A 27,666-nucleotide genomic window follows, 5' to 3' on the forward strand; every position below is an offset into this window, starting at 1 on the left:
TTCTTTAGGAACGCAGAAGTGGGTTCTTCTACGGCAACACCGAAGCATGCTTATTTTTAAGAGTATATATTGACATATACACATCATTTCAACAAAGTTCTGCTTAAAATGATCCCTGTCCCAGCTTACTAAACATTGAAAACTGGGACTTGGAGCACTTCAAATATAGGCTACAGGCAAGAGAAGTGAGGAATGAGGCATAGTTTGAGCACGGCTGACAGAAATGGGTCTGTGTGAGTCAGTAAATTCTTTATCTAAGATGATGTGCAGGAGCCTTAGCAGTACAGAGAAATATGAGTGCACAGCCAGTTCAAATGTACGTCAGAACTAAAGTAAATCTGATAAAAAATAAATAAATAAATAAATAAAAAATAAAGAGAAGAAAATCTATAAGGTTTAAAATCGAATTAATCCCATGTCTTGTACATTTTAGTTTTTTTATTTCAACCAGTGTCAAAATATCAAATGATCAATGTGGTTCAAGATAAAACACTGAATGACAGACTAGAGAACATTAGTGCATACAAAAGGAAGTCCATGAAACATTCATTTCTGTGCATATTCTGAATATATTCTTCAGCAATTCAATGATATGTGATGAACAAATCAAAGAGCAGATGGGTCACATGCTAACAGGAAATGCTACTCTTTGGTTTTCATACATTCTTCTTCATTTGAACATTCAAAAATGAAGAATTCTTCACATTTAAAAGAATAGGAAATCATAGACAAAAGCAAAATGATAATAAAAAGTGGTTTGGTTTAGTCAGGTATTTAAATCAGCCTTCAAGCCTCTAGATCCACAGAAGACTCCATTGCATGTGTTAAACGGCAGGAAGTATTTTCCAGGAAGATATACTATTTTTTCATTTAGGTGATCTGTTTAAATGCTTGCAGGCAACTGACTACTGCTGTCTTAAGTCTTTTGCTCTTTGACACAAAATATTACTAATAAACAAAACACTATGGGTCAGATTCAGGAAATGCTATGCCAGACTCACCGTGATGTTAAGCAGAAATAGCACTGCGGGAACTTTAGCTCATTTATAAAGTAAGATTGCTGACATGCTGTATCGTGTGTGTGATATGCATCATTTGTTTGTGCCATTAGCCATTCCTATTAGCCAACACCACACCGCTTCGTAAAACACCACCACATGAATGAACCTACAGAACACGCTTAAACACATAATTCAACAAAATTGGCTTTGTACACGACTTGATCAGATCAAAAACACATATGTAAACAGGGGACAACATTTTTTTTGGGCCAGTTTCTCAGACATCAATTAAGTCTAGGACTAGTCGAGGACTACACAACATTTCAGAAGCTAATTTTCCATTGAAAAGCAAAAACTGTCCAAGACTAAGCTTAATATCCATCCTGGAAACCGTCCAACACTCCCAGCTAATGTGCAGTTTATGTAAAGAACTGGGATGGTGACATAGGGATGTGTTTTTTTTTCTTTTCTTTTTTTTCCCCTTGCCACGATTTTTTGACAAAAGATGGAGGTTACTGGTGCACAGTACCAAAACTATTATTACCAAACAGTAGTCCTCTTGTAATTTTTGGTCTACTTTGAAAAGAAAGAGGCAGAATTGGTCATTAATATGCATTAGCACATTAAATGAGGATTTTGATTGCCGTCTGAAATACTGTAGCGGTAATAAGAGAGAGAGATGTGCTGGGAATGCAAACTGTATTAATTGCATTTAAATATGGTAACGGATTTAAATTTTGCAAAACTGTTTTATGAGTCTGATCCAAAAAGGCAAACACAGTGTAAACAACAAAACACATGAAAATGAGGAGGTTTAATAATAAAAAGTAGTCCTGGAATGCTGTAAGGGCTGTAAGAGCTGGAATGCTGTTGAATCACGGACTACTTTGCTCTTGAGCTGAGCTGGCAAAATCAGGCGGGGGGATGGGTGGGTTTTGTCATTGCTATCAATTCCCTTTTTGTGTCAGAACGTGTTGCTTGGCTCATCTGGACTAAAACCCAAACTTCGGCCAGGTAGCACACTGAAACGTTTGGTTCCAAGGGATACCCAACTCAAACAAAATCTCACAACATCTAACAAGCTACACCACACAGCCAGGACCAGGTCTCATGACCTGCTGGCAAAACATCAAGGAACTCATTACAAAGGACTTTAAAAGGCAAGAGAACTGTCTGCCTCTGATGCTGCGCAGATTATTACATATTTTCAAAAGAGGAGGTGGGGTGCTGGCAAAAGCAGCACTCAATCGGTAAGTGCCAGCCAAGCACATCTAGCATGCTGCCTGCTCCTTGCACCAAGTAGAGGTTAATCCTGCGGGAATATCTAGAATCCCATTTCCCACCTCTTTCACTTATCCCTGTGCCTCACTAAGGCACTAAGGCTGTTTTCCCGGAATCTGGAGCAGAGGCCAGACAGTGAGAGGAGTCTGCCTTTCGAGCGTTCCAAGGTATTTTGGCTTCTGTTTTGCTTACTCCTGATGATGCACAGAGCAGAGCATAGCATCCTAATTCTTATCAGCAGTCATAACCCTGCACGATGCCAAGAGAGTTGACTGTCAGGTTCCTAAGCGCAGTGGGTTTTCAAAAGTGGGTCAGAATGCTTTTTACGCCTTCCCATCTAGCATCATCCTTGCATAAACACATCCGCGTGGTGGGGGCTTCTTGACTAGGACACATCAGCTGCTTGCTCTGAAGGGATGGCTTGAGGGGGGCTATTGTACCGCAGTCAGGAGTGCAGAGCTAAACCTAGCTATCTGCACAGATGAAAGCCAGGGAAAAGAGGAGATAATCTGTGCCAGTACTTATCTGGCTGCATTTGCCTGCATGGAGGAACAAGAGCCAGCGTGACATGCCACAGCGAAGACCTTCACCGGTAAACAGCAGAACAAGGCATCAGTGGGCAGTGGAGAAAGATTGCTGATTGCTCTTAACCCTGCTGTTTGCAAACAACTGAGCAGATGGATCAGACAACTCAGCGTGGAGCATCTTCAATGAGCACAGATAATAGCGTTGTTGCCTCATTTGCACGCAGAAGCGCAGGAGAGTAGCTCGGTTGACTGAAAGCCATGCCAAAGCTTGGTTAAAACTCAAATGGACAAATGGATAAATTGCAATGGGTAGAAAAAGCAGTGATCATTTAGAGAACACCAAAAAAAGTGATAATCAAAGAGAAAATAATGGTCTAGTGCAGTGGCGTCAAGCCCATCTTTAACCCAAATCTAACACAACCCATTGAACCAACCAAGTTCTTCGAAAGATCGGGTGGGATGGCTCTAGGGTTGGATACAAAGACTGTGGGAAGGTATCTCTCCAGGAGCAGGGTTAGTAATCATTGGTCCAGTGGGTGCTGAAAATTGTTATTGTGGCTTAATGTGTGATATTATATTCGATGCAAAATGAATAAACAAGGGATGACCTTCTGTTGGTGTAGCAAATATCCTCATTACATCCCTTCTGGACCAGCATTTTCCACCTAATTAAAACCTTGAGCATGTATACTCGCTCCTCCTTCATTAAGGCACACAGAACCATGCTGCGTTCCCTCAGACGGTGTAAACTTTAAGGCATTAAAAACTTGCTGTCGCACTCAGTCGTCGGGTATAGGAGTGTTGCAGTTTCCATGATAAATGAACACTGGTCCATCGCAATGGTAGTACAGCTGGAAGATGTCACCATAGCCATGATCCCTCCACCAAGTGCACAGCTGCCTGTTCCAGCCGCAGGCTAGCTGGAAGAACAGCTCGGGGTGTTCCATGCCAATCATGGTAAAGAAGTCTTGGTCGCCGAGGTGGCCCCGGAAGTGATACTGTTCAGCCAGACGGGCCACTCGTTCAGGTTCTAGGAGCTGGTTGTACAGGGCTGAGCGCTGCATGGCCTCCAGATCCAGCAGCATCACCCCACTGTTAAAGCCCGGCAGACCATGTGGAGGTGGGTCGCCCACTCGGGACTTTGGATTCTCTTTGCGGTACTGCCAGAAGGTGTGCCTGGAGGGATAAACACAGGAAGGAAAATCAGTTTAAAGAACAGGGTTCTGCCCAGTCAATTGCCACAATTATGCCCAGTTCTGCTCCATTTCTGCCACATAGAGGCAGCAGCATTTACTGTAATACTTAAATGTTCATTTATTTGTTTATTTTTATCAATTCCCTCCCTAAATTAGTCACGTCTAATTAAAATAGCACATAATACATCCAAGTTATGTGAAGACAGTTAATATAAAATTGTAATGCATTTGTGAAAAATGGCAGCTTACAGACATCTGCAATAGCTAGCATTGTTTTGAGCGACATGGGGGGTGGGGTGGGGTGGGGGGGGAGTAATAATATTACTCTGATGAAAACAAAACTCTTTGTATCTCCAGTGTCTGTGTTTTGACTGCTGTAATGCTAACTGTCCTTCAATAATAAACTAGCCAGCTGTGTTCAAGCTGTGTACAAAATACAAAAAAACCCAAATAAATACATAAATAATCAAACAAATCTGTTCAGCATTCTGAAGTAACTAGTAGTCAAAACAATCAAGATGAAAGAAACTAAAAAAAATAAAAAGTTTAAAGATTCCATTCCACATCTAACCATGAACTCAAGGCAACTTCAGTCTAGTAAATAACATTAGTTGTATTTTAGTTGATGACTTACAGCTGTTGCTGGAAGTCATTGATGACAGGGTTGTGGGTTCGATACCCACGCAATACACAATAACAATAATAATAATGATAATATTAAAGTAAAAAGAGCTCTTGTACTGAAGTCTGTTTCGGTATTGCCAGGTACTGACATCAGATTGGAACCCATTAGCCCATCTCGATTTGTCAAGATGTTGGCCAAACTGACCACAAAATGCTCTGGGTACAATCTAATACCCAACTGCCAAGACTTGACAGTTTGACTTGATTGATTGTGTGAGTAAATGAAACAATTAGCATCAAAGCAACCCAACAAAAAGTTAGTACTTTATGGGAAATCAAGTAATAATCGCCAAGACACGCGGGTCTAAGTGCTTTAACAAAGGCGAAAATCTGGTGTTCAGGCTAGCATGCTTGTCTCTCCTCCAGCTGGCAGAAACTCTAAGGACAGTACTGCAGCTGAACAACAACAAAAAAAAAACAACAAAAAAAAAAGAAAACATGACTTGCACATAACAGGAAAAATGAAGAAGCAGGAGCCAGATGGTATGCCAAAGGCCACTGCCAACTCAGCAGCCCCTCCTCCACCCACACACTCTTTCTACACTGAGGCAGCCCTAATTCAGCAGCCATCCCCTACCAACACAACATACCACTCTCTGCATGGAATCCCAAGGGACTTCTTCTTCTGTTAGGACTTGGGGAGTGAAGCTAGGGGACTTCTTAGAAAAACAGACTTGTTACAAGTATTACTTCGAACTATGATCCCATGACTTTGATTTAGGAGGTTTTAGATTTATGATCGGATCTGGATAGCAGAGAAAACTGTATACGATATATTCGATTGGTTTTTAATGACAACATCAGCAACACTGTGAATCGAAATCAAGATTGTACAGCGTTAAAAGTATTAATTGAGGCACTTTTGGAGGTTCTTCAAATTGAAACTGTGGAGGAACCTCTTAAGGTGCTTTGAGGAACCTTCAAGAAAAGGGTTTTAGAAGAGAAGGCTCAAAGCACCTTAAGATGTTTCTCCACAGTTTCAAAAAAAAAAAAACTTAACAGTGTAACATTCAAGTGTACAGAATAAATTATTTAAATGAGGAATAAAAGAGGCATTTTAACAAGGCCACAGCTTGTATGTTTTAAGAGCAGATCGTCCCAGTTGATGGGTTATTTCTGGGATATAATCGTGAGACAGAAATCTGCTAATATAATAATATAATTATATGAATAACTGGGAGATTCCAATCAAACCGTTCTCATTTGAAACAAGAGCTGGTCTTACCAAACCAACACCCCCAATCACAACATGGGCAATGCTCTAAACCTAGTGTCCATTTGAGGAGGGGGGGCTGAGCAGCTTCCCAGGGCAAAGGGCAGGGATCTTACAATGCACAGATTTATAGGTTCAAGGAATCCCCTTGAATCGCCAGCATTCAGAAAATTCTTTTTTGCTCAGCTATGCCCAAATGTGGACTTTGAGAGGATTCAGCAGTTCATAACTGCAGCAGGATGGCCGGAGGAGCCAAAACACTACATAACTTCTAATGAGAAACACCAGGAGAGTCTGAGGGCTAAGGAACCACGGCATAGAGGCGAAATCCTTCTGATGTCAAGAGCAGTTCCCTTTTCAGAGAAAGCTTTGGAGGCAGAGGTTCAGAGCCGCTCTCGCTGCCTTTCTCAAAAAGAATGAGCTGAGGGAACAACAAAGTGATCGCCCGGGCGGCTTCTTATGGCAGGTTCAACTGACAGCAGAGGAGCAGAGGCTGAGGAGATGACACGGCAGCACAGCTTTTATCTTCCTGTCTCCGACTTCAATTTAGCGGAGCTACCAAAGAGGGCTGCTAGAGCTGAGGGCTGCTGAAGTAAACATATATACGAGTGCGCCAAGTTATAACACAAACACACACACACACACACACACACACACACACACACACACACACACACACACACACTTTCAAAGTGAAGCCTTAATGAAAAAGTCTGAAGAGTCTGTGTTCATTTTTCTGTTCTTTAAACCTTTAAACTGAGAAAAGGATGCGTTCAGCTTGTCATTTTGATTAAAAGTAACATTATACACTGTTTTATACTGTATGTGGCTTCCCAAAAGTTTGCAGACACCTGCTTAGTCAACATTTCTTCTAAAGTATATAAAAAAAGAAGTAACTTTCCTATTATTTCATGGCAGCCTTTTACAATGTTGTAAGGGAATTTGAGCCCATTCATCTCTGCAGAGCTATGTTAAAGCAGATCTATTATTGAGATTTCAATTCCACCGCTTTTATCAATTTTAACTGCTTGCACCTTGTTTTGGTTTGGTTTGAGTCTGGATTTTAAGTAGGCTGCCGGAAAGGTTTATCAGTAAATCAGGTCAATGTCTTGCTGAACACGATTCAGCTTCAGCTTCAGCTCATGGCCAAAGGAATAGACAGATGGACAGATGACCATCTGATTAAGAATTCTATTATATAGAGCAGAATCAGGTTTCCTTCAGTAATAGCAAGCTGTCCATAGCCTAAGGCACCAAAACATCCGTTAACAGCCCACCACCACGTCTGAATGTTGGTATGGTGTTCCTACTGTACTGTAATGTAGTACCAGCCTTAAGTCAGATATAAAACAACCTGTCCAAAACATCAAACTTCAGAATGTCTGTGTGTCCATAGAACATTATCCCAAAAGGCTTGGGGGAAAGAGTTGGCACGCATTGATGCTTCTTTTGGTTGGAAGTGTTTTCTGCTTTGCTCTTCTTCCATTAATGGCAATTCTGTCAACTCATTTACTTTAGCTTTAGGCCTTGGCTTAGGCTACAAAGACCTGCAGGTCCTCAGATGTTCTTCTGGAAACTTGGTCATTTTCTGGATGATCTGCCACTGAGCCCTTGGGAATATTTTGGGAGAGATGGATCAATGTTCCTATTACTACTCGATTTATAGACGATGGTCTACTGTGCTTGTTGAGACCTTTATGGCAACTACATTACTGTGATAGTAAGGTTCAATATGAGTGCCTTCTACAGTCACCTGGACTGGCTGCCTTCAAGCCTGGCTGTGTACATTCAGCTATATTTCATTATGAATAAAACTTGAATAAAATGTGAACTGCTGAAGGAGGCAGTTACAAGTATTTTATCTTCACCTGTAATTTAACCTTAAATAAACAAAGGAATGTTTGGTCTAATATTACATTAGGTCCAAATATCTAAAAAGAATTCACATGCAACAAATATATAATAATTTGTCTTTCACAGTACAGCTCCATTTTCCTCTGGGCTCCCATTCCAATTTTGTCCTGACAATGTACAAAAACACAAGCTGTCACAAAAAGAGAAATCTGTTGGACAATGTTACTGTAAACCGCTACATCACATGGCCAATTAAAGCCAGACATATTGGACACCAAAACAAACTGTTAAGAAGAGCCATCGCTTGGCTATCCATCTCAGCCAAGAGACCAATCAAATCTTGAGTCCAGTGCGGATTACTTCTCTGGCTTAGAACTGAAGTAAAAGGCTTCTGTTTATGTCAGACTGGCTCTACTTGGAGAAATGCTCTATCACAGACAGCTGCATGTGTGTGATCACACTGAGGCTTATTTTGAGGAGATCACGCCATGTCTTAAGAGAGCATGACATTCTCTTTCACCCAAAGAACACCAGAGCACAGCCTCTAAATCTAAACAGTCTTCTGTTTTAAAGTGCTGCTCTTCATCCGAGGACAAATCACTGCTCCGTTCAGAAAGAGGGAGAAAGAGAACAAGAGAACGAGAGAGAGAGGGGGACAGGGAGAGAGAAAGAGACAGAGTGTAAATATAAAACAGAGGCCTGATTTTCCACAGACAACATGCAACAAACAAACTACGTCAGTTGATCCTACATGTCACAAGGACTCAAGGGTGTATGCAACAGGCATGTACGTACATGTACATACACACCGAAAAATACAGATTTCACAGCAAGAAGAAAATCTCACGATCAAACTTTCAGAGAATACCAGTCGAGGGAACTCACACGCCTCCATATTACAAACATATAACAATCTATGTACAACAACTGTTAATAATAATAATAATAATAATAATAATAATTCCAACCCAACCTCAATGTAACTTTACAAGTTAAAAAGTAACAACTACAACTACAAGAGAAAAAAAATAGAACATAGGGCTCCATATGACAATTATATTTTTATCATTTAATGTAACAACTATATTATTCTATATTATTCTCTATGCTTTACATACAAAAAAGGTTTTGTATGTGCATCCTCTAATAAACTATTATAATGAGAACAGTATTTCTATTGATATTTCAATATTTTCTTCTTAAAACACTTATTCTACAAGAGCAAATACTGTCATAGTCACCCTGTACCTGAAAATAGATTATCAATACCTGTACTTACAATAAACTTAATTAAACTTGGTTGTAACTTCCAGTACAGTCACTGGGGTAATATGTAGTTAAGGTAATCACTGGCAAAAAATAAAATAAAATATAAATAAATAAATAAATAAATAATAAGAATAATTACAACGATTTACAGACTGTAGCAGTATCCGCAATCAGTGACCCTGATTACAAAAGGATGGTGGGAGTTCCAGAGTTTAGGTGTCACTTCACTACCCTGTGAAAACTTTCGGACATATATTTTTTGTTTAGCATGTTTTCATTGCTGGTTTTCAATAACTTAATATGGTAAAGCCTCACTAACATATTGAGGACTGGGGGTTTTCTCCCTGAACAGCTGAACAAAAAAACCAAAACTAACTGCCAGCTTTGAGATGTCAGCTAATAGACGCCCAGACTGGCTAGCCTCATGGTGAATAAGGGAGGGGCCTCCAACCCACCCAGAGAGAGAGAGGCCAATTGTGCTCTATGTGTACTGGGCACGGATGGCTGGACCAATGCTTAGATGGCGGCGCCACACAGGAGCCCAAACCAGATTTATTTTGAGGGGAAACTAAAACCACACATAAATATTACAGTGTTACAGTAATGAGATAATACCAGCACAGGACAATGTCACACCCCACAAATTTGTCCCCTTGTTTTGATCTCAGCAATGTTTTTGGATACTTAGAACTGCATCTATAGTTGCAAGAAAAGGCAAGTAATGCATTTGGAGTTACATCTTCTGTTGAGGAAACCTTCACAGTGCAGGCTAGAAAAGAATTGACTTACCTTTAGCAGCCATCACCTCCACAAGCCGTTAATTATGATCTCCCTGTAAATGTACTCATATATATCTGGCATGTCTGGGATGTCTTGCACAGCCCTCTTTGGGTCATGCCACAGTATTAATAGAGTTAAGATCTGGGGTCTGCCTTGGCCATTGCAACAATTCTTTCTTCACCACCAAACATCTCTTTAACTTGAGGTCATGGACAAGGTCTTGCTCTTACATTCTCCTGTAAAACGTTCGGATATATCTTTGAATTCATTGTTCCGTCAATGATGGTAAGGCCTGCAGGCCCTAAGGCAGCAAATCAGTGCTCTATTTATATTTACTGAACTTTGCCTACCCCAGGAATGAACAGCAGGATCTCAAACGATAGTGGTGATACGTGTGACAGAAGGGTTGCTAGTCTGGCTTTCGCCTTCATCTAACAACTGCATCTCCAGCACCACCTCAGTAAGAACCTGCTGCTGAAAGCTGCTCATAAAGTCAGGACGTTATTAAGCAAGAACTCCTAATTTCTGGGGCCCACTAAACAAATGCACAGCAGTAGCGTGGGAGAAGATGGCAACTTCCTATCGCTGCTGCTTCTTTTGTCTCTCCTCCTCTTTTTTTTCTTTTGGCCTTATTATAAATAGCTAAGTTTAACCGCACTTCACATTCGTCTGCTTAGTGAGAGGTCCAGGGATCAATCCATAACACTTGAGCAAAACCCAGAAGAGGGCTACGTGCAATGTAACACAGACTGGACAGGAAAGGATGTCCAGTCTGTGTTGCATTGCAACACAGATGTTCAGCACTTGTAGTGGACAAACAAGTCAAGCCCTAAGTGATATTACTAGGTGGTGACAGAGCAACAAGGATTTATGAAGTGAGAAGACTAAACAGCAAAAGTTCAAAGCTGGTGAGTGTTTTGCCGAACGGTGCAGCCTGGCTAGGACATTTTGGTCCCCACAATGCACATGTACAATGTCCACAGACAAGTCTTCACAAGGTCAATTCAGAGCTCCGTGGAAATACAGCACTGAGAGAAACTAACCTGTTTCCTATTGCAGTGAAACATAGCATTAGCCAGGGAGCTAACAGAAGTACATAAGGCGCAACAATACTTCACCAACATCCTACTGCAATACTTATTATAGTTATTACTTTACTTTTGCCTAAAATATTTACATGTAATTATGTAATGTTACATGTACATTAATTAAAGTCACACAACTCAATTAACACTCTGTCTACTGATTCAAGCCTGCATATCTGACCTTGTTCTTTGTTTCAATATCAAGAAATGACAAAAATGTGGTTTGTATGTACAACTTTGACCCTAAAAGAAACAAGCTGAACTGATACCATACAAGAAAGCGTAATGAGGTGCATTATTTCTCACTCATACATCATTCAAACAACCTATCCTACACTTTGCATCAAACAGGAAGTTTGTAATAAAAGAGAAAATTCATAAAAACAAAGTTGCTTGTTGTTTAATGCTGCAGTATTTTTATACATGACCACACAGAATGAATTCACGTAATTTGCATATCTTGTATATGTACCTGTTTGACTGTCAATATGGACCTAAAATCATAACCAGAGCCACAGGTAAAAAAAACAAACAAAAAAAAAAACATATCCATATTCAGGGACTTCCAGATTTAATGAAATTTTTGCAGAGCAGCAGAAATCTCTCTTCTCTCTCATTTTAAAACACTTGCATAAACGTATTAATATTAATAATACATTAATACACGCTGACATTCTTTTCAAGAACGAGAAGCTTGTTTTCACTGATTTTAAAACCAAGTATGTCGGCTGGTTAAACCTATTGAGGTTCCTACCAGAATATTCGCCACTGCGTTCATCCACACGTGTCAGTATTAATGTGGTCAGTGTGGTTTATGAGTCACTATTAGCCCATGACAACAAATAAGGGGAATGGATCACTGGTGCCAGATTGCCCCAAGTGCTAAAACAGGCTGCTAATTTCCACTAAACCTGATAAATCTTTTGCTATGACATTAAACCTTTTTCTTGGAGGCAAGAAGGAGGACCTTCAAACCCAGCCAGAGAGGAAAATCATACTCTCTAGGACCCCCAGTCATGGATGGCTATGGCATCACTAGGGAATGAACTGACTATATCCAAATGATCGGGCCAACGTCTGGATGGCTACGAAATATTTTCAATCAACCATAAATATGTACCATAGAGCAAAAGCTAGTGCTATTCAAGGTGTGGCTCATTAGGTAATTAAACATGGTGTAGAGTCAAGTACCAGCACATTCTGACATGCGTGGCCACCTGTAGTAGTGGAGGTGTGGACAAGCCAACTGGACTGTACGAGTAGCACTGTCCAATGCCAAGCCTGTCTCAATGCATTCTGTCCACTTCTGTGATTCTGTTACTTTGCCATTCCACACTGGACTGCTCCCTCTCTCCTTCCAGACCAGGATGGTAATTAGTCAGCCAAACACTCAGCACTGAGCTGCCAGGTCATCTGCTCTTCCTCTGTGCTTAGCTGAAACAGCTAAACACCACCATGAAGTCACTGTGAGGTGCTCCGAGAGAGAGAGCAAAAATAAATGACAGAACAATCTGTACCGCGCCCCAGCAGAGACAGCCGATGCCTGCCACACTGTTCTCTCAGAGAGACAGCACAGGTCTCGCTGCCTCTCTGAGTACTTAAAATAAAAATCAGGACTGAAGACAGTCTGCTTACCCTAATCTTCTGTAATAGTTTGTGGTCCAGAACATAATTAATCTATCAATTACTCAAGACTCAATACATTCACAGCATTATAATTAAATGCTATATGTTCACATGGGTTCATTTATTTACTTATATTGTGTTTGTTTGTGTTTTTTCCAAAGTTCCTTCCTACCAGAAAACAAGCATTCATGAATATTCATTGGATTTATTTAAAGTTGCTCACAGCCCTTCAGCAACTGTGATGTGTGCACTCCCCAGGAAGCTGACCTGCTGGACTCCACAATAAAATATCTGTGTAGAATTTGTGCTTGAGCACAAAGTTCAAATAGACTGAGCAGGACTTTTTTGGAAAAAATACATTATCTCGTAAAACCTTGTTCAATGGAAGTCAATGTAAAATGAATTTACTGTAAGTCATTTTCTATGGGTCCATTAATCATGAATTTAAAAAAAAAGGAAAAAAAAAAGATTTTTTGCCTGACAGCTACGATATGCAGCATGTAATATGTTATACAGCATGCTTTTCTTACTAACCACTTGAACTCAATTTTTAACTTAAAGAACTGTTTTTCATTAACATCTAAGAACTATTCAATACTCAGCATACATGATTTAGCATCTACAATAAATTATTCAGTATTTGGTTTAAATGATTAAGTATCCAGAAAAATGATGCAACCTTTACAAAAAATGGCTTGGTTTTTACCCTAAATGATTCAGTATCTATAATAAATAATTCAATATTTCATACAAATATTCAATATCTTGTAGAAGTAACGTTGTATCAATAATAAATGATTTGGTCTTCACCCTAAATGATTCTGTATCTACTAAAAACAATGTGGCATTCACAAAACATTATTTGGTCTTTACAATAAAGGATTTAGTATTTACATACAAATGTTCTGGTGTCTAGTATAAATTATGGTATCTACTATAAATGATTCAACATTTACCATAAATGATTCAGTAAGTAATATTTTGATGGCCACAATTTGAATGAGCTCACACACAGGCCTAGGGGTTGAAGGGTTAATACTGCATGCCAGTCCATCTAGTAAACCCCAAATTAAACTTGTGCGAAACAGGTTTGAGTAGATTTCAATATCCACTGCCCTATATTTCAAGCAAACATGTAACTGGGTGCAAGAAATCCAACAGGGATCATTAATATAATGACTGTAATTTTAAACACATTTACTGCAATTTGCAATTGAGGAGAGTTGGCTATTGATTGGGAAAGAGAATATAGGATAACTGAGGCCATTAACAGTGTGAAACATGCCAAATGGCTTGTTTTGATAAAGTGAGCCTGTTTATATAAATCATTTGTCATAGACATTTAATCATGACCTCCGGATGTGATGAAAAGCATGTTCAATACTTCTAGATCTTCCACCTATATGAGACATAACACAGCTAGTAACTGTGCAAAATGAGAACCGAATAAAGTCCTATGAACTATGCTTGGGGTACACAAAAGGACTCTCTTTCTTAATTCCAGTTGCACTGAGCTCTTTGCTTCCATCCGCAAGTGTAGACAAGTCCACCACAGACCTCGTACTGGAATATATTCTGAGAGAATAGCAAATTTTGGCTGTCACAAAGTATGATTGACTCAGTCCACCCACCATCACCTAAAAGGTGCACACTCGGAGGTCTACCACTGGCTGAAAAGGCACACTGGAGTGGCACACAGTCAGACCAAGCCTTGGTGCCAGAATGTTTTCACACAGCTGGGTATCACTCCATTTGACATTCTCACAGTTCTGTCTTAAGACACCTGCCGCTTCACATACCCATGGCCCTAAGCGACAGGCCATTTTTACTAGTTTTTCTTCGTAAGCCAGGCATATGAGTATGAATATCTAATCATCAGCTTGGTGCTGAAGGTGTTCACCAGATGGATGCAGGATAAACTGTGTCCACTGAGAGCAAAGTCTTGAAAATCCTATTGGTTCACTTAATTGGCTTGTATATGTTCCCACAGGGAATCAAGACATGGCTGTCATATTGGCAAAACCTGGAATCACTTCTTCCACTGATGAGAAGGATGCCTGGTGTTCCCAGTTAGGAGTCTTGTGCTTTTTGCAGAGGAGTTTCAATGCCGACTTTGAAGTTGACTGATGATTCTCCCCAGACAGACCTGTTTGTTTGCTACAAGCCTCAAGACTTTGCTGTCCCGACACCCAGGTGGTGCAACAGACATCTCTTACCATCTTCAAACGCCAGCTGAAGACCCATCTCGTTCTTAAAGTACTTATTAAAATGACTGTAATTGCACCATTGACATGTCATATCTACTTTAGATATTTTAAAATTCAGGCATCAGATATTGTATGTCTTTATGTCAGGGATCAGCAATGACCTTTGTTTCAGGCAGCATCGAAGTTCAAGAGTATCTTTACTATCCCTTAGGTATAAGGGCATCTGCTAAATGCTGTTAATGTAAGTGTGAATGCTACAATGGAAACCAGTAGTTTCCTTCCACTGGTATGGGTGGATCAGTCACAGCAGTGCTGCTGGAGTGCTTAAACATTGTGTCCACTCACTGTCCTAACTATTAGATAACCTTACCTATTAGATACCCTTACCTGAGAATGACCCACCACCCGAATAATACCTGCTCTGTGGTGGACCTGTGGGGTCCTGATCATTGGGTGAAAGAAGTATGCAGAGAAACAGATGTACAGACTACAAAGTCTGTAATTCTAAAACTACAAAGTGCTACAAATAAATTCATGATGGACAATGAGTGCAGAAACAAGGAAGTGGTGGTAATATTATGCCCAATCCCACAAAAAAAATGGAAAATGTTCTATGGACAGCTGGAACTTTTTAACATGGTGCCATGCTGTTGCAATAACATGTTTAGAAGGCTTCCTAAACTCCAAGTGTCTAGGGCCTTTTTTGGATCTCGGGTTGATATCAAAAAACAACGGACTGGATATCTGAGGGAGAAACAGAATAAAGGTTGATGCCCCACTAAAAGGAATAGCACACATTCACACGGTGTAATGTCATGTTGGCTGTGTATTTCTTCCACTTCTAAGGTCGAAAGGTCACTTTAGACTGCACGCAAATACCTTTGGATCAGCACGACTGGCAACCTCTCATCTCCAAGCCAGACATGATAAATCTTAATGAAATGTTTATGGTAGAACTACCGGCCTGCCCAGCTTGCCCAGCAATCCGGGACAGGAATGACGTGGTACCAGGCTCTAAGACGGTAAGGCCCAACCCCAACATGCGGTAAGTGATGTAAGCCCTTGCTGTACCTAGAACTGCATGTGCCGCTCTTACGAGGGTTCCCCCCTAATTTACGAGGAGGGAAGTGGGACACAACATGTGAGGACATAGATCTGTTTACATGGACGAGAGCTTCTCACAGTGCTGCCCGAGGTACTGGAAAGCATTTCCTGCATAAATATCTGGCACGAGCGACAACCATACTGCCTAGGGTGGGGAGAAAAAACAAACAAACCAACAAAAAAAAAAAAACAGAGAATTTTGTGTACGTCACAGAAAAAAGCAGGCAAACAACATACAGGCCGAAACATACTGCAGACAAAGACATACCGAATGAGTAAAGGATCTGCGGCTTTGTTTATTTCATGGAGAGAAAGGAAATGAGTTTAGGCTGGCTCAACAAACAATGGGCATTCTGAACGGAAAACAAAGCCGCACTGATATAGACACAAAAAGCCACATCTTAAGAAGCAAAGTAGAGCCTAGCTCCAAATGTAGGAGACTGACCACAACTCCGGGAGAACTTTGATCATAAATCTGTGAATGTTGAGCTGTAGGATCCAAAATAACAGAACCGTCATAACCCAAGCGGCTACCGGAGAATAATTCTCGGTGACCGTGGAGCTGTAGATTTTTAACTTGATCATAGCCAATATTCTCAGTGCTTGCAGCTGCACCACAAGACTTCTATTAGAGCTGAACCACAGCACAATGCATCAAAAGTTTCGAGTTAAAACGACAGACATAATTCACTAGTAATAAAAAGATCAATATAGAACATTTGTCCCTTCTATTTCAGCTTGTCCATTTGCATAAGTAGACATTTTGGGGAGACACCATTTGTTAGAGATGATGGAACACGGAGGCAGACAATTTATCATGCAGGCACAGTGGTCTAGAGAGAATGCATTAAAGTGTTGCTGCTGCACGTGCAGCGTTTGATGATATGTGAGCCCAGCTAAATTGGATCTTTTTGCTCTCCATTTCCCTCATCAAGCACAAAATCTTTCACGTCTTCCTTCCATCTCTTGCTGGGAGAACGTCTTCCCTTCAGTGTTGATGGGATGTCAAACAGTGAGAACAATAGTTTTGCCAATTAAAACCCAATCTTCTCATTGGCACAGTCTTTTCTGGGGCAATGGGAACATAAACTTCATATGCATATGCGTTTTACTCCCATGAAGACACCCATCTGACCCACTGGTCTCCAAAAAATGCATGAGTCATGAGTCGTGTTTTTCTTTCCATGTCAATGAAGAAAATATTTTGTCTCTGCTGACAAGCAAAGATATGAGGCCTGCAACTCTTCGTAGCGATAACAGAAGCATGATGTAATTTCAATATTGCTGTCAACATTTTAACATGATATTAGAGCCATCGTGTCTGAACTACACTGGCTGCTTGTGCACTGTATTCACGGCTGAATCAAAAGCTCCCACACTCTAAAAGTGCATTAGATATCTAATAGTATAAACTGTCCTTTATTTATTTGGTTGCATGACTTCCTATTTAACGCTTAGTGTAGTATTTGCATATAAGACCAATAGTTTCATGATAATATAAAAAGACTAGGTAGTGGGTTGGAATTTAGACCGTGCCCACATGAGCAATGCCACTAAAACTAGCAAGGTTAGCACTGGAACCTAGAACACTGGACAGCTGGATAGCACAATATCCTGTATATAGCTATACAGAGCAAGAGGCCACGGTCTATACTATACACATGCGTAATATGTCCAAATGTTTCTGGACACCCCTTGTAATGAATGCATTCAGCTACTTTAAGTTGAACCAGTCACGTTGACACAAATGCACAGCTAGTCCAGTTCCTGTAGAGAAGTAATGCCGAATGAATAGGACTATCTATAACTACCTATAGGCACCATGTCTAATGCCAGGCTTGGCTGGAGGAGTATAAAGCCCCCCAGCATTGAGCTGTGGAGCAATGGAATATTAGTGTTGGTCCAGTATGTTTGGGATAAGTTGGGGAGTTGGGGATGCGCTGGGTGGTGATCATTATTATCGCCTTCATCCCTGAATGCAATCAAATCCTCACAACAATGCAGTGAAAGAAAGCCTTTATCTGGATAGTAACACAAAAGCAGGATAAACAGTTCTTTTAATACCCTTAATTTTCCTCAAAGAAACAAGATGAGAATAATTCTATGGGCAACTTCCTGTGACCGCTGACCACTGGACACAGTGTTTAAAAGCTCCAGCAGCACTGCTGTGTCTGATTCGCTTGTACCAGCGTAACAACCGAACACACGACCGCCATGTCAGTGGCCATCTAGAAATGAAGCATACTATGTCCTTACATGATTCCCATGAACACGGGAACACGGGTACAATAACCAGAACATGTTTGGTCTTAAAAGTAACTTAAAAGGTAATATTAGTCAATTGACCCAGTTAGCTGGACCACTGTCTGTACTGTGGTGTTTAACCTGCCAGCTTATTTATCTGAGCCTACCTAGCCGGCTATGAGTTCAAATACGGCATTTTTCAATTCTGAATTGCAACCTTCTGTCACTTTAACACCAGGATCTCTCAGAAACAAGTTTTTCTAACGCTTGGCCGTAGCGCAGCAGTCAGTCAGAAAACCAGCTACACTGGTGGAAATCAGTGGACCTGTAGCCGAGCTAGCTAAGCAAAGGTTAGCTTAGAGAGAGGGCAAACGATCAACAGTGGGTGGGCTACAGGTGTTGCCCTTCCAACACCAGCCACTTGATCAGAGACATTATCGGGTAAACTTTTAGAAGTGGTCAGCCAGACTAGGTGAGTAGAATGTTATCATGCTAACTTCTTTCTCCTGATTCAGCAGTTTAACATTTGCAACTGTTAAATTGACATTTTTTGACATTGAAATTTTAACATTGTTTAAATGACTGGTTTAAAATTGTGCAGGATTTTACTTAGTTGGTTATCGTATAAGAAAACTGAACTTCGTATTCAATAGTTTTTGGTGGTGGAAGAACTACACAGGACTAATGTGTAATGTACGCGTACAACCAGCCGCGAATAGCCTCCCCTCGTCCTTCGGTAATACCTTATACCTCGCTAATATTCGGAGATGGTTTCACAGCATGGATATGACATTAGTTCTGATGATGTGTTCACATCATTAAAGTAATGTTTTTTAATTATTAATACCTTCTTATTATTTCGTCCATATAGGTATTCAGCATAATATTTTGTTTTATTTAATACTAATTATGATTAAATATATAAATGTGAAGCTTCTAAACTTTCCATCAGAAATCCCGTTTGGCTTCAAGTAAAACGGCAGATATTTATAATGACTTGAATTTATTGAAAAGGTGCTGCAGACAGCAATACAACCAGACACACTCACGCGAGGTATTGTATGCCACAACAAAGTGCAGATAACGCCACTGTCTGTCATATGCGCTTAATAATATTAACTCACGTGGGAGCTGTCTTTGTCTAGTGCAGCAGGCAGGCACAGGCACCCCGTGTAGTTGACCCTGTTCTGATACGTGTTCACTCTGCCAGTGGCATCCTGTTTTCCCTAAAGAGCTCATGTCAGAAAACAGCCCTTCAGTCTATCGCCTGTTGTCGCATTCTTGTTTGGAATGGCACGTATACACAACGAGCAGCAGAACAAAAAGGGAAAAAAAATAACTCCACCATGCTGCTGTCAACTGTAGTGGAGTCAATCCTTCCGGCAGCCACGAGGGACCCATTTACCTTTGGTAAACAGTCTGAACCTTGCATTGCCTCAGTTCCTCTACAAGCCGGCATTCAGACTAGCAACAATCAGCCCAAGTTCAAAGAATACTTCTTATTGCTCCATCGTTTTTCGAGCCACGGGTCAGATCATTTTTCCAGATCAGCCAAAAATGAAAAGGGAGACAAATATGACACTACAAGCTTTCATTGTTTGTGTTACTGCTACATTTGTATGAGTGGCTTTTATTTTGACATGGTCTGTAATATGGTCAGGCATGGTAGCATTTGAATGGAGCAATTGTGTCCACACTTGTTCTAAAGCTGCCCGCATCAGATTCAAAACCCTGATGCTGGCCTACAAAGCCAAGAAAGGACCAGACACTCCGTATTTGTCAAAAGCCCTTCAATGCTTCAAGTATGGCTCGGCTTGACCCACCATACCCTTAAGCTAGAAAACTAGCTAAGGGTATTTTCTGAGTAAACAGTGAAGCACTTTTGTAAGTCGGTCTAAGTAAGAACATCTGATAAATGTCTTAAATGTTAACGTATTTCTCTCATGCTCCTTTTTATTTTATTTTTCATTGCGCTACACATTAAAACTCAATGGTCAAGTCCATCGTTCTGAAATTGACTAACTTGATGCCTTTACACTCAGCCTGTGTCCATCTGAGACTCCCTGCCTCACACTAATAGAACTCTGCTGTCCACTTACACACCAGAGTGAGCTCACTGCAGATGCGTGTCCCTGCTCGATGTACTGCCTTATGGCATGTACGGCACAATGTTTAGAAACACTAATGGTTTTTATCATAAAGTTTTATCATCACTAATGGTTTGCATCAAGAGTTAGGGATTTACTACTGTAAAAAAAGTATTCCATGCTGTTATGGTTAAACTGTCATTTACTCATGTGCATGAGCATGTGCATCCCGAACTGTGGGGGGCAATCCATACAGAGCTAGTACCACTAGTGCATCACTAGATTAGCGACAGTACTAGTGGCATGTTAAAAATAAATAAATAAATAAATAAAGTAAAGGTGCAAGTATCTGTCACTGTACTATGTACAGCGAAACGTGTCCTCTGTATTGATTCCATCTATGGTAGTGAGCACACACACATCCAGAGTCAGTCCAGTCAACTCCAGCGCCCAGGGAGCAGAGAGGGTGAGGAGCCTAACCCTAACCCTAACCTAAGGGCCCAACAGTGGTAGTTTGCCGAGCCCGGGTATCGAACCCACAACCCTCTCATCAATAGCCCGGAGCTCTAACCGCTGAGCCACCACTGCCAATAGCGCTTTTGTCTACTGCCATTTCGTTGATTGGCATTTTCGTCTATAGAGGCATTCAAGCTCACTTACCCTCACTCTCATTATTGTCCATTTACACTAATCAGTCATTAATAATCTAATAATATAATATAATAAAATTGAATAGGTCCCCTCATGCCTCTGACCATTCAAGGCATGGACTCCATCAGACTCCTGAAGGCTTCCCGTAGTATTGGCCTGCAGCTGATCCTTTAAGTCCTGTTAGTTGTAAGGTTAGATCTCCATGAATCGCATCACTGAGCCTTAGGTGCCCAGGACCATTTTTTTTGTTAGCTACTGACCACTGCACACCAGAAAAAACCCAAGTCATCTAGCCACCACAATGTGTTATTCTAGTCTATTTCAGTCTCTTTTAGAAGCAGAACTGCATATACTTTACTTAAAGCTTCATGAAATGTTTAACTGAAAAACATAAATAGTCATATAAACCTTATTTTTTGGCTTGCTGCCTCGATGGATATAAATATGTTTATGGATTATAAGATGACTCAATTCAAGATTCCGTTATTGTTAGCTTCAAATTTAAAACAGTCCTCGATGCTGCTAACGATGCTAACAGTTAATGAGGCAAATAACAATGGTTGCTACGCAGTGATTGAAGAACAAACAAACAAACAAACAAACATAAATCAGAAAGCTTGGAAATGGTCTATGGAGAAAGTAATTATTTTGTTATTTAGTGAACAGACTGTCACAGACTGCAGGAGCAGGCCAAAATGTATAAATAAAAAGCGAGAGCATAAAATATTATGCCGATTTTCTGTATGGAACAATTGGTATTCATGAAAAAATTGTTTCGGTTCCAAATTAACCAAAATTAAATAATTTGAGCCCCTTCTCACCAGGCAGAAGACCAAAAAAATGTAACTAAATACAGCTACTTAACAGAATATAGGACAGAATGTTAATTACATTATTCAAAAGCTCAAAAAAAATATCCTTTTTTATAAATTCAGAAAATGTGATATATCATCATTTATTGATATATTCAGAAAGAGAGGTGAAAGATGATTGGTTCTCCTCTATCTGAAGGGAATGGGCTCCCAGATGAATACTACTGCTGGCTTGAGCTAAGACTGTGCTTTAATGTTCCATATTGAACCGAGCAGCAGAGAGGGAGGAACTGTCAAAAGCCTATTTCTGCTTGATGAAAGTGGGGTGTATGTGCTTCACTGGCACCACTGGTCAGACACATATAACTCTATTGAGCATTTTGATTTCACCTCGCTTGATACTGTGGGAAAAACATGATAATGAACAACTTCTTTTGTATATCACGTCGCCCAGACCACTGGTCGCTCACCATGCTGTACTCTATTGGCTATAGTTGCTTTAGAACATAAACAACATCAAATCACACACCTTCCAGCCCGATTTTGTACCACAAATCACACAATAAACCTGGAGGGAAATCATTTATGTATAAATTCCACCATGCATCACTGTCTGTGCAGTCAGTCTGAGAAGACAACTGCATTAGTTATTGGTGATTAGTAGCGCCTATTTGCAGCAAAACTGCTGCTGCCGTTTTATAAAACAATGAATTCAACTATTCCGAGAGTTGGTGCAAAAGTTGCAGCTTAATGACGCCAGATTCACCAACATCTTTTGCTCGAACACATATCTAGGAAGCACGTGTCACAGTGGTGGATATAAGCCTGCAGCACCCTGCTTGGTTATCGCCACAATGCTTCGCTTCTAATTTGCAAAAGATTTCTACTTGCTGACTTTACCCACTACGCGCTGTCAACGTTCAAGGTGCCTCCTGTTGTCGGAAATCACTGCCTCTCATTAAAAATGAATAAGTACTGGCCACTTAGTCGCATTGCAACACTGCCATTGTGAATGTAGGGTTAGAGGGGGATATCACTGAACTGAGTACAACTTGCGTCAGAACCTTTTTTTTTTTTATTATTATTATTCCAGTGAAATTATGGCCAAATTCATGTCACAAAATCTGTGCATATAAGCTCAGCAAAACAGATGGAGGGTATCAGGTTCCTGACCACATTTCTGTGCAAGAGAAGCCACATATGTCGGACACTTACTTCCCTCCTGACATCATCAAAACATGACCCAGTGGCCTTTAATCCAGAACAAAAGCATAATAAACCACTGTGCATCCAGTCACTGCAGCGGTCTCAATAATCTCCATTCAGTAGCTGCAACCAAGGGCACTCTTTCAGACCACTCAGTGGTTTGGAGTAGATATCTCCTTTTCATTCTCCTCTCTCTCAAACCTTCATCAAAAGATGAGAGGAACATGCTGTGCTCAAAACGGCTGTGATGGCACTAACTCCCATTCAGAGCAAACCAAACTAAGCAGGGGAGCGGTGGACCCAGATTGTTGTTAACATACTGAAGGTAACGATTCATTTAGCAAGTGCCCCGGCTTCGTGTTTACCCTCATACCAAGCCGTACGAGCAGGGTAGATTCCAGACACTTGGCAGCCTGCCCCGGTGCATCTGGTGCCCTGGAGAGGGCAAGGTTTGGCTCAGGCAGGGGAGAGGCAAGAACTTAAGAATGAGCATGTGGAAGGTGACCTATGTTTTTTTTATTTTTTTTTTTATATCAGGGCTCAAATAGTTTGCTCCATAAACAACTCTGAGAATCAATGAATTGCCCCATGAACGACTTATATATAAGATACCAATCTGGCAAAATGAAAAGTACTGTGACTAAGGGCCACGATATATTGAGTGGGCATTTAAGGATGTATGCCAACCAATGCTGATAGAAGAAATATCTCTCAAAAACACAAGATCGCTTTTCTCCCCCCATTGTCTTACAGTGAAATGTTGCACTGAAACCACAGCTACAGACCACAGCTAAGCGCAGACACGTACAAATGTACAATAATTCAAGGTCAACTGACTGAATGAGTGCAGACAAGACTAGTGGTAACAATGTGGGGCATACCTCAAAGAACTACAGGTAAAAGTAATAATAGAAGTGGAATAAATTCCTGAATAATTGATGTTTTAGAAAGAAAGAAAGTCATGTGTTTGGCACAACATTCAATCAGAACGTTTTGTTCTGGTGATGTGCCCAGGGGTTTGTTTAGCTAGGTTTGGGACACGGAGGCTTTTGTCAAACAAAGAAGTGCATCTAATAGTAGAGAACAGTATGTGGCTTGGGAGCTTAAACCTCATTAAAATTAGTAAACGGGCCACTAGCTTCTTCACTCTGCATATCTGAGCTGAAAAGCTATAGCTATGCAGTGCTGAGGGCTGTCAAACCTGCTCTACTGACAGCTAATAAAAGTTCCAATACCTTGTATGCTCTGCAAACAGTGAATGAGACTCTTGTCTAATGCCATACAGAGAAAGCATGTCATTCTCAGGAATAACATAAGCGCAGCTATATGAAACACCACTTAATTAGCATTTTCTTTTAAAGGATGTTTAAGGGAAACCTACAGGTTTGGTGTGTGGAGCTGTTAATCACTGTATGCAGACATTCTCCATAGTACCAGCACAGCAGAAGTAATTAATTAGGCCAATCAGGGCACTTACACCTGTACAACTATTTATTCATGCAATTATCTGATTAGCAAATCTCGTGGCAGCAGTGAAATGCATACAGTATGGGCCTACAGCTTTCAGGTAATGCTCACATCAACCATCAGAATGGGGGAAAAAATATATGATCTCAGTGGTTTTGAGTGTGATGGCTTCCATCAGTCAAGCACAAAAAGATAAGGCTGCAGTCTGGACGGGGTTACTAAAACTGGACAGCCTGGCTGATTTTTGCTGAGACACAAAGATGGAGTCAGTAGGGTAAGAATGTGGCACTGACAGCATGAATCCATGGACCAAAACTGCCTTGTATCAACAGTCCAGGTTGGTGGAAGTGGTGCAATGGTATAAGAAATGTTTTCTTGGCATGCTTTGGGTTTGTTAATACCAGTCATTTAGCATATATGCTATGTTCATCCCTTCATGACCACAAATGACCCATCTCTTAGTAGCTATAATGCATCATGTGACAAAGTAAAAGTCGTCTCTAACTGGTTTCATGAACGTTCAGGGATCTTCAGTAGTCTTCCTAGTCACTTGATCTAAATCAGGAGATTCACAGCATGAAAGTGCCCCTAAAACTAGAACTTATGCATTGCAATCACATCAACACTGACCAGAATCCCAATAGAATGTGTCCAACATCTTGTAAAACCAAGAAGAATCCAGTACCAGAGTACCCGAATACTAAATTGCCCAAGTGTCCAACAGGTATTTGGAATACTGCACCAATGAGAACACAGTGAATGGTGCTTCCTATGCCTGCCAGAAAAATAGGTACAAAAACAGTGGAAGGGAATGTTAAGAGCCTTGACTCTTACTGGTGTAAGATGCCCAGACTGGTGCATTTGCCCAGAAAAAGAATCAAAGCCCAGTCTGCCTTTTGGAGTGTGGCAGTGTTTCACTATACTAACTGCATGAAATGTGCCAGCCAGGCGGAAGGCGTGGATAGTCCAAACATTAATTATTGTGGCCCAGGAGAGTAGTCCTGTTGCCGCAGGTGTAAGATCTTATCTCCTCAGCTGTACCTACCTCTTGCTGACGCACTGTTAATATTTCGGTGGCTGATTACAGACTCCATGTTCTGGAGAAACAACTCTCTTGGGGATGGCTCTTTCCACAAGCAGAACTACACGTCATAATGTTTCCCAACAAAACTTTAACTTACCTGCCACTGTCCTTGTAATGATTCTCTCTTTTTCAATATATGTACTCACTGAGCTCAATGAAACTGCATCCATGGGCCTAAGGTCAAACTACTTAGCATTTTTCTATCTCAATAAAACACATTTAAAAGAGAACACAATGTCACACTGATGCGTGTGGTCAGATGTGTCCCTTTGTATAACAAAAGGAAACATGACTGCATTTATTGATCTATTGCAATGCTCTGCATTTAGAGTCATCTCAGAAGTGGCTGGCCTTTTACAAACCCAGAAGTACCTGAGTGGGTGTCCTTGAGTAGAGACAGCAGTAGTGAGGAAACAAATCAGAAGAAACAAGGGAAGCGGGGGAAGGGTGAGGAAGAGAAGAGAGAGCAGTGTGTAAACAGCTCCAGCTGATCAGCTGACTGGAGCGCCATCTAGTGCTGCTTAGAGCTGGGCTGCACATTCGTGCCTAAGGTTTAACCTAAAGAACTGATCAGAGAAAACAGCTCATTTCTACATAATCTTTTATGTAAACTATGCCAATACAACATTTTCAGCACGTTCATTTGTTTTCAAAGAAAGGTCCAGAACATTGAATATTGTGTAATGCCCTGTTTCCCGGTTTCCCTCTTTTGTTCCACTGAAAACCTACAAGAAAGCAGGCAACTTAGGTATAAATAACCATTAAAGCATTATTGCCACTAATGCCATCGTTTTCAGCTGGGTCTTTATGTCCTTTTGCAAGTATGTGTGTGTATTATGTTGTGTACCCAGAAAACTGGGCAGCAACATTCAACTAGAAATCTAACCTGCCCTCCAGCACAAAGCCAAACCTGATGAGCAGTACACAGGCATCCTGTTGTTATAGCTCAAAAAGTCAGACTGACTGACTCACACACACACACACACACACACACACACACACACACACACACACACACACACACACACACCACTCCCCCAAAGGAACTTCCTTTGTTAATCCCCCGATACAGCTCTGGCTCTCCTTCTTGTGTTCCAACAGCTCTTAACAGTCAAGCTCGAGGGAAGCGGCCTCAGAAAGCTCACTCCACTGGCACTTGATGGTCAGTACTCACAGGGGGAAACTTTGAATGGCTAACACCTCCATTTGGCTTTTAACATGCCCCAGTTTTAGGGGTGTGACACTGCCCAGCCACAGGAGGACACTGATCATATTGGCTTTTCTCCCCATGAGAAGCATACTGAAGTAGGTCAAGTTACTTGGAGTTCTTTAAAGTTTTGTCTTTTCTCCCAAACTAAAAACACAATACGACTGCCCTGTGGCGTGTCCAGCACTGCCTTGACTAACAAGCCACCAACAAAGCAAGTGCACCAGTGTTACCTGCGTTTGAATTCTTCTACGGCTCCATAAAATTTGCTTTCAAGCTGTGTGTATGTACAACTGGAACCAGAAGTTTACATACACTATATAAAAAGACACATATGCATTTTTTTTCTTACTGTCTGACATGAAATCAGAATCTTTTCCCATTTTAGGTCAATTAGGAGTACCAAAAATATTTCTATATAATATTTTTAATAAGAGGGGGCATTTTTAAGGAAATTTGTATTACTTTCCTCCAAGATTACTATGCCTTTAAACAATTTGGGACAGCCCATATGACTACATTATGTCTTTGGAAACTGTGAAACATGGGGGTGGCAGCATCAAGTTGTGGGGTTGTTTTACTGCAGGAGGGACTGTCATATGTGTATTTTTATATAGTGTATGTTTCAACTGTATGTGTACATGCTATGGATGTGTAATACCTGTATACTGGCTGCATCTCTCTGACAATTCCAATGACTGCTTCTGGAGGGAAGTGTCTGAACTCTTGAAAGAGGTCTCGAATGTTCCTCTTGTATTTCAGATCCAGGTCCAACTGCACAATACGCTTCATTTCTGGGAAGAGAACAGGAAAGCCTGTTATTTGCAAATTGTAAATGTCCTATTGGTATGTGCAACCAATGACTGACAGTGGTGTTGGAGTATCTTCTTGAATCAGTTTCACTATCCCCTTATAAACGGTCACCGAGCTCTTTCAGCAAGTGTTCTATTGGATTTAGATCTGGTGATTGGAAAGGCCAGTGAAGAACACTGAACTCATTGACATGTTCATGAAAACAGCTGGAGACAACTTTTGGCACAAGGCAGGTTTTGTCCATGTTCATGCCACATTCTGACTGTTC

General features: G+C 40.8%; 1 protein-coding gene across 2 annotated transcripts in view; it reads right to left on the reverse strand.

Moving 5' to 3' along the window:
* Positions 1 to 359: 359 nt before the first annotated feature.
* Positions 360 to 27,666, reverse strand: part of xxylt1 (xyloside xylosyltransferase 1) — a 47,745-nt gene continuing 20,438 nt past the window's right edge. For both annotated transcript variants that reach the window (XM_072660694.1, XM_072660695.1), the window contains exons 4-5: positions 27,247 to 27,379; positions 360 to 3,985 (exon numbers count right to left, since the gene is read on the reverse strand). In XM_072660694.1, coding sequence (XP_072516795.1) covers positions 3,589 to 3,985; positions 27,247 to 27,379 — 530 coding nt within the window. In that variant the 3' untranslated portion in view covers positions 360 to 3,588. The remainder of the gene's footprint in view (positions 3,986 to 27,246; positions 27,380 to 27,666) is intronic.

This window comes from Salminus brasiliensis, chromosome 17 (assembly GCF_030463535.1).
Source record: "Salminus brasiliensis chromosome 17, fSalBra1.hap2, whole genome shotgun sequence".
Taxonomy (NCBI): Eukaryota; Metazoa; Chordata; class Actinopteri; order Characiformes; family Bryconidae; genus Salminus; species Salminus brasiliensis.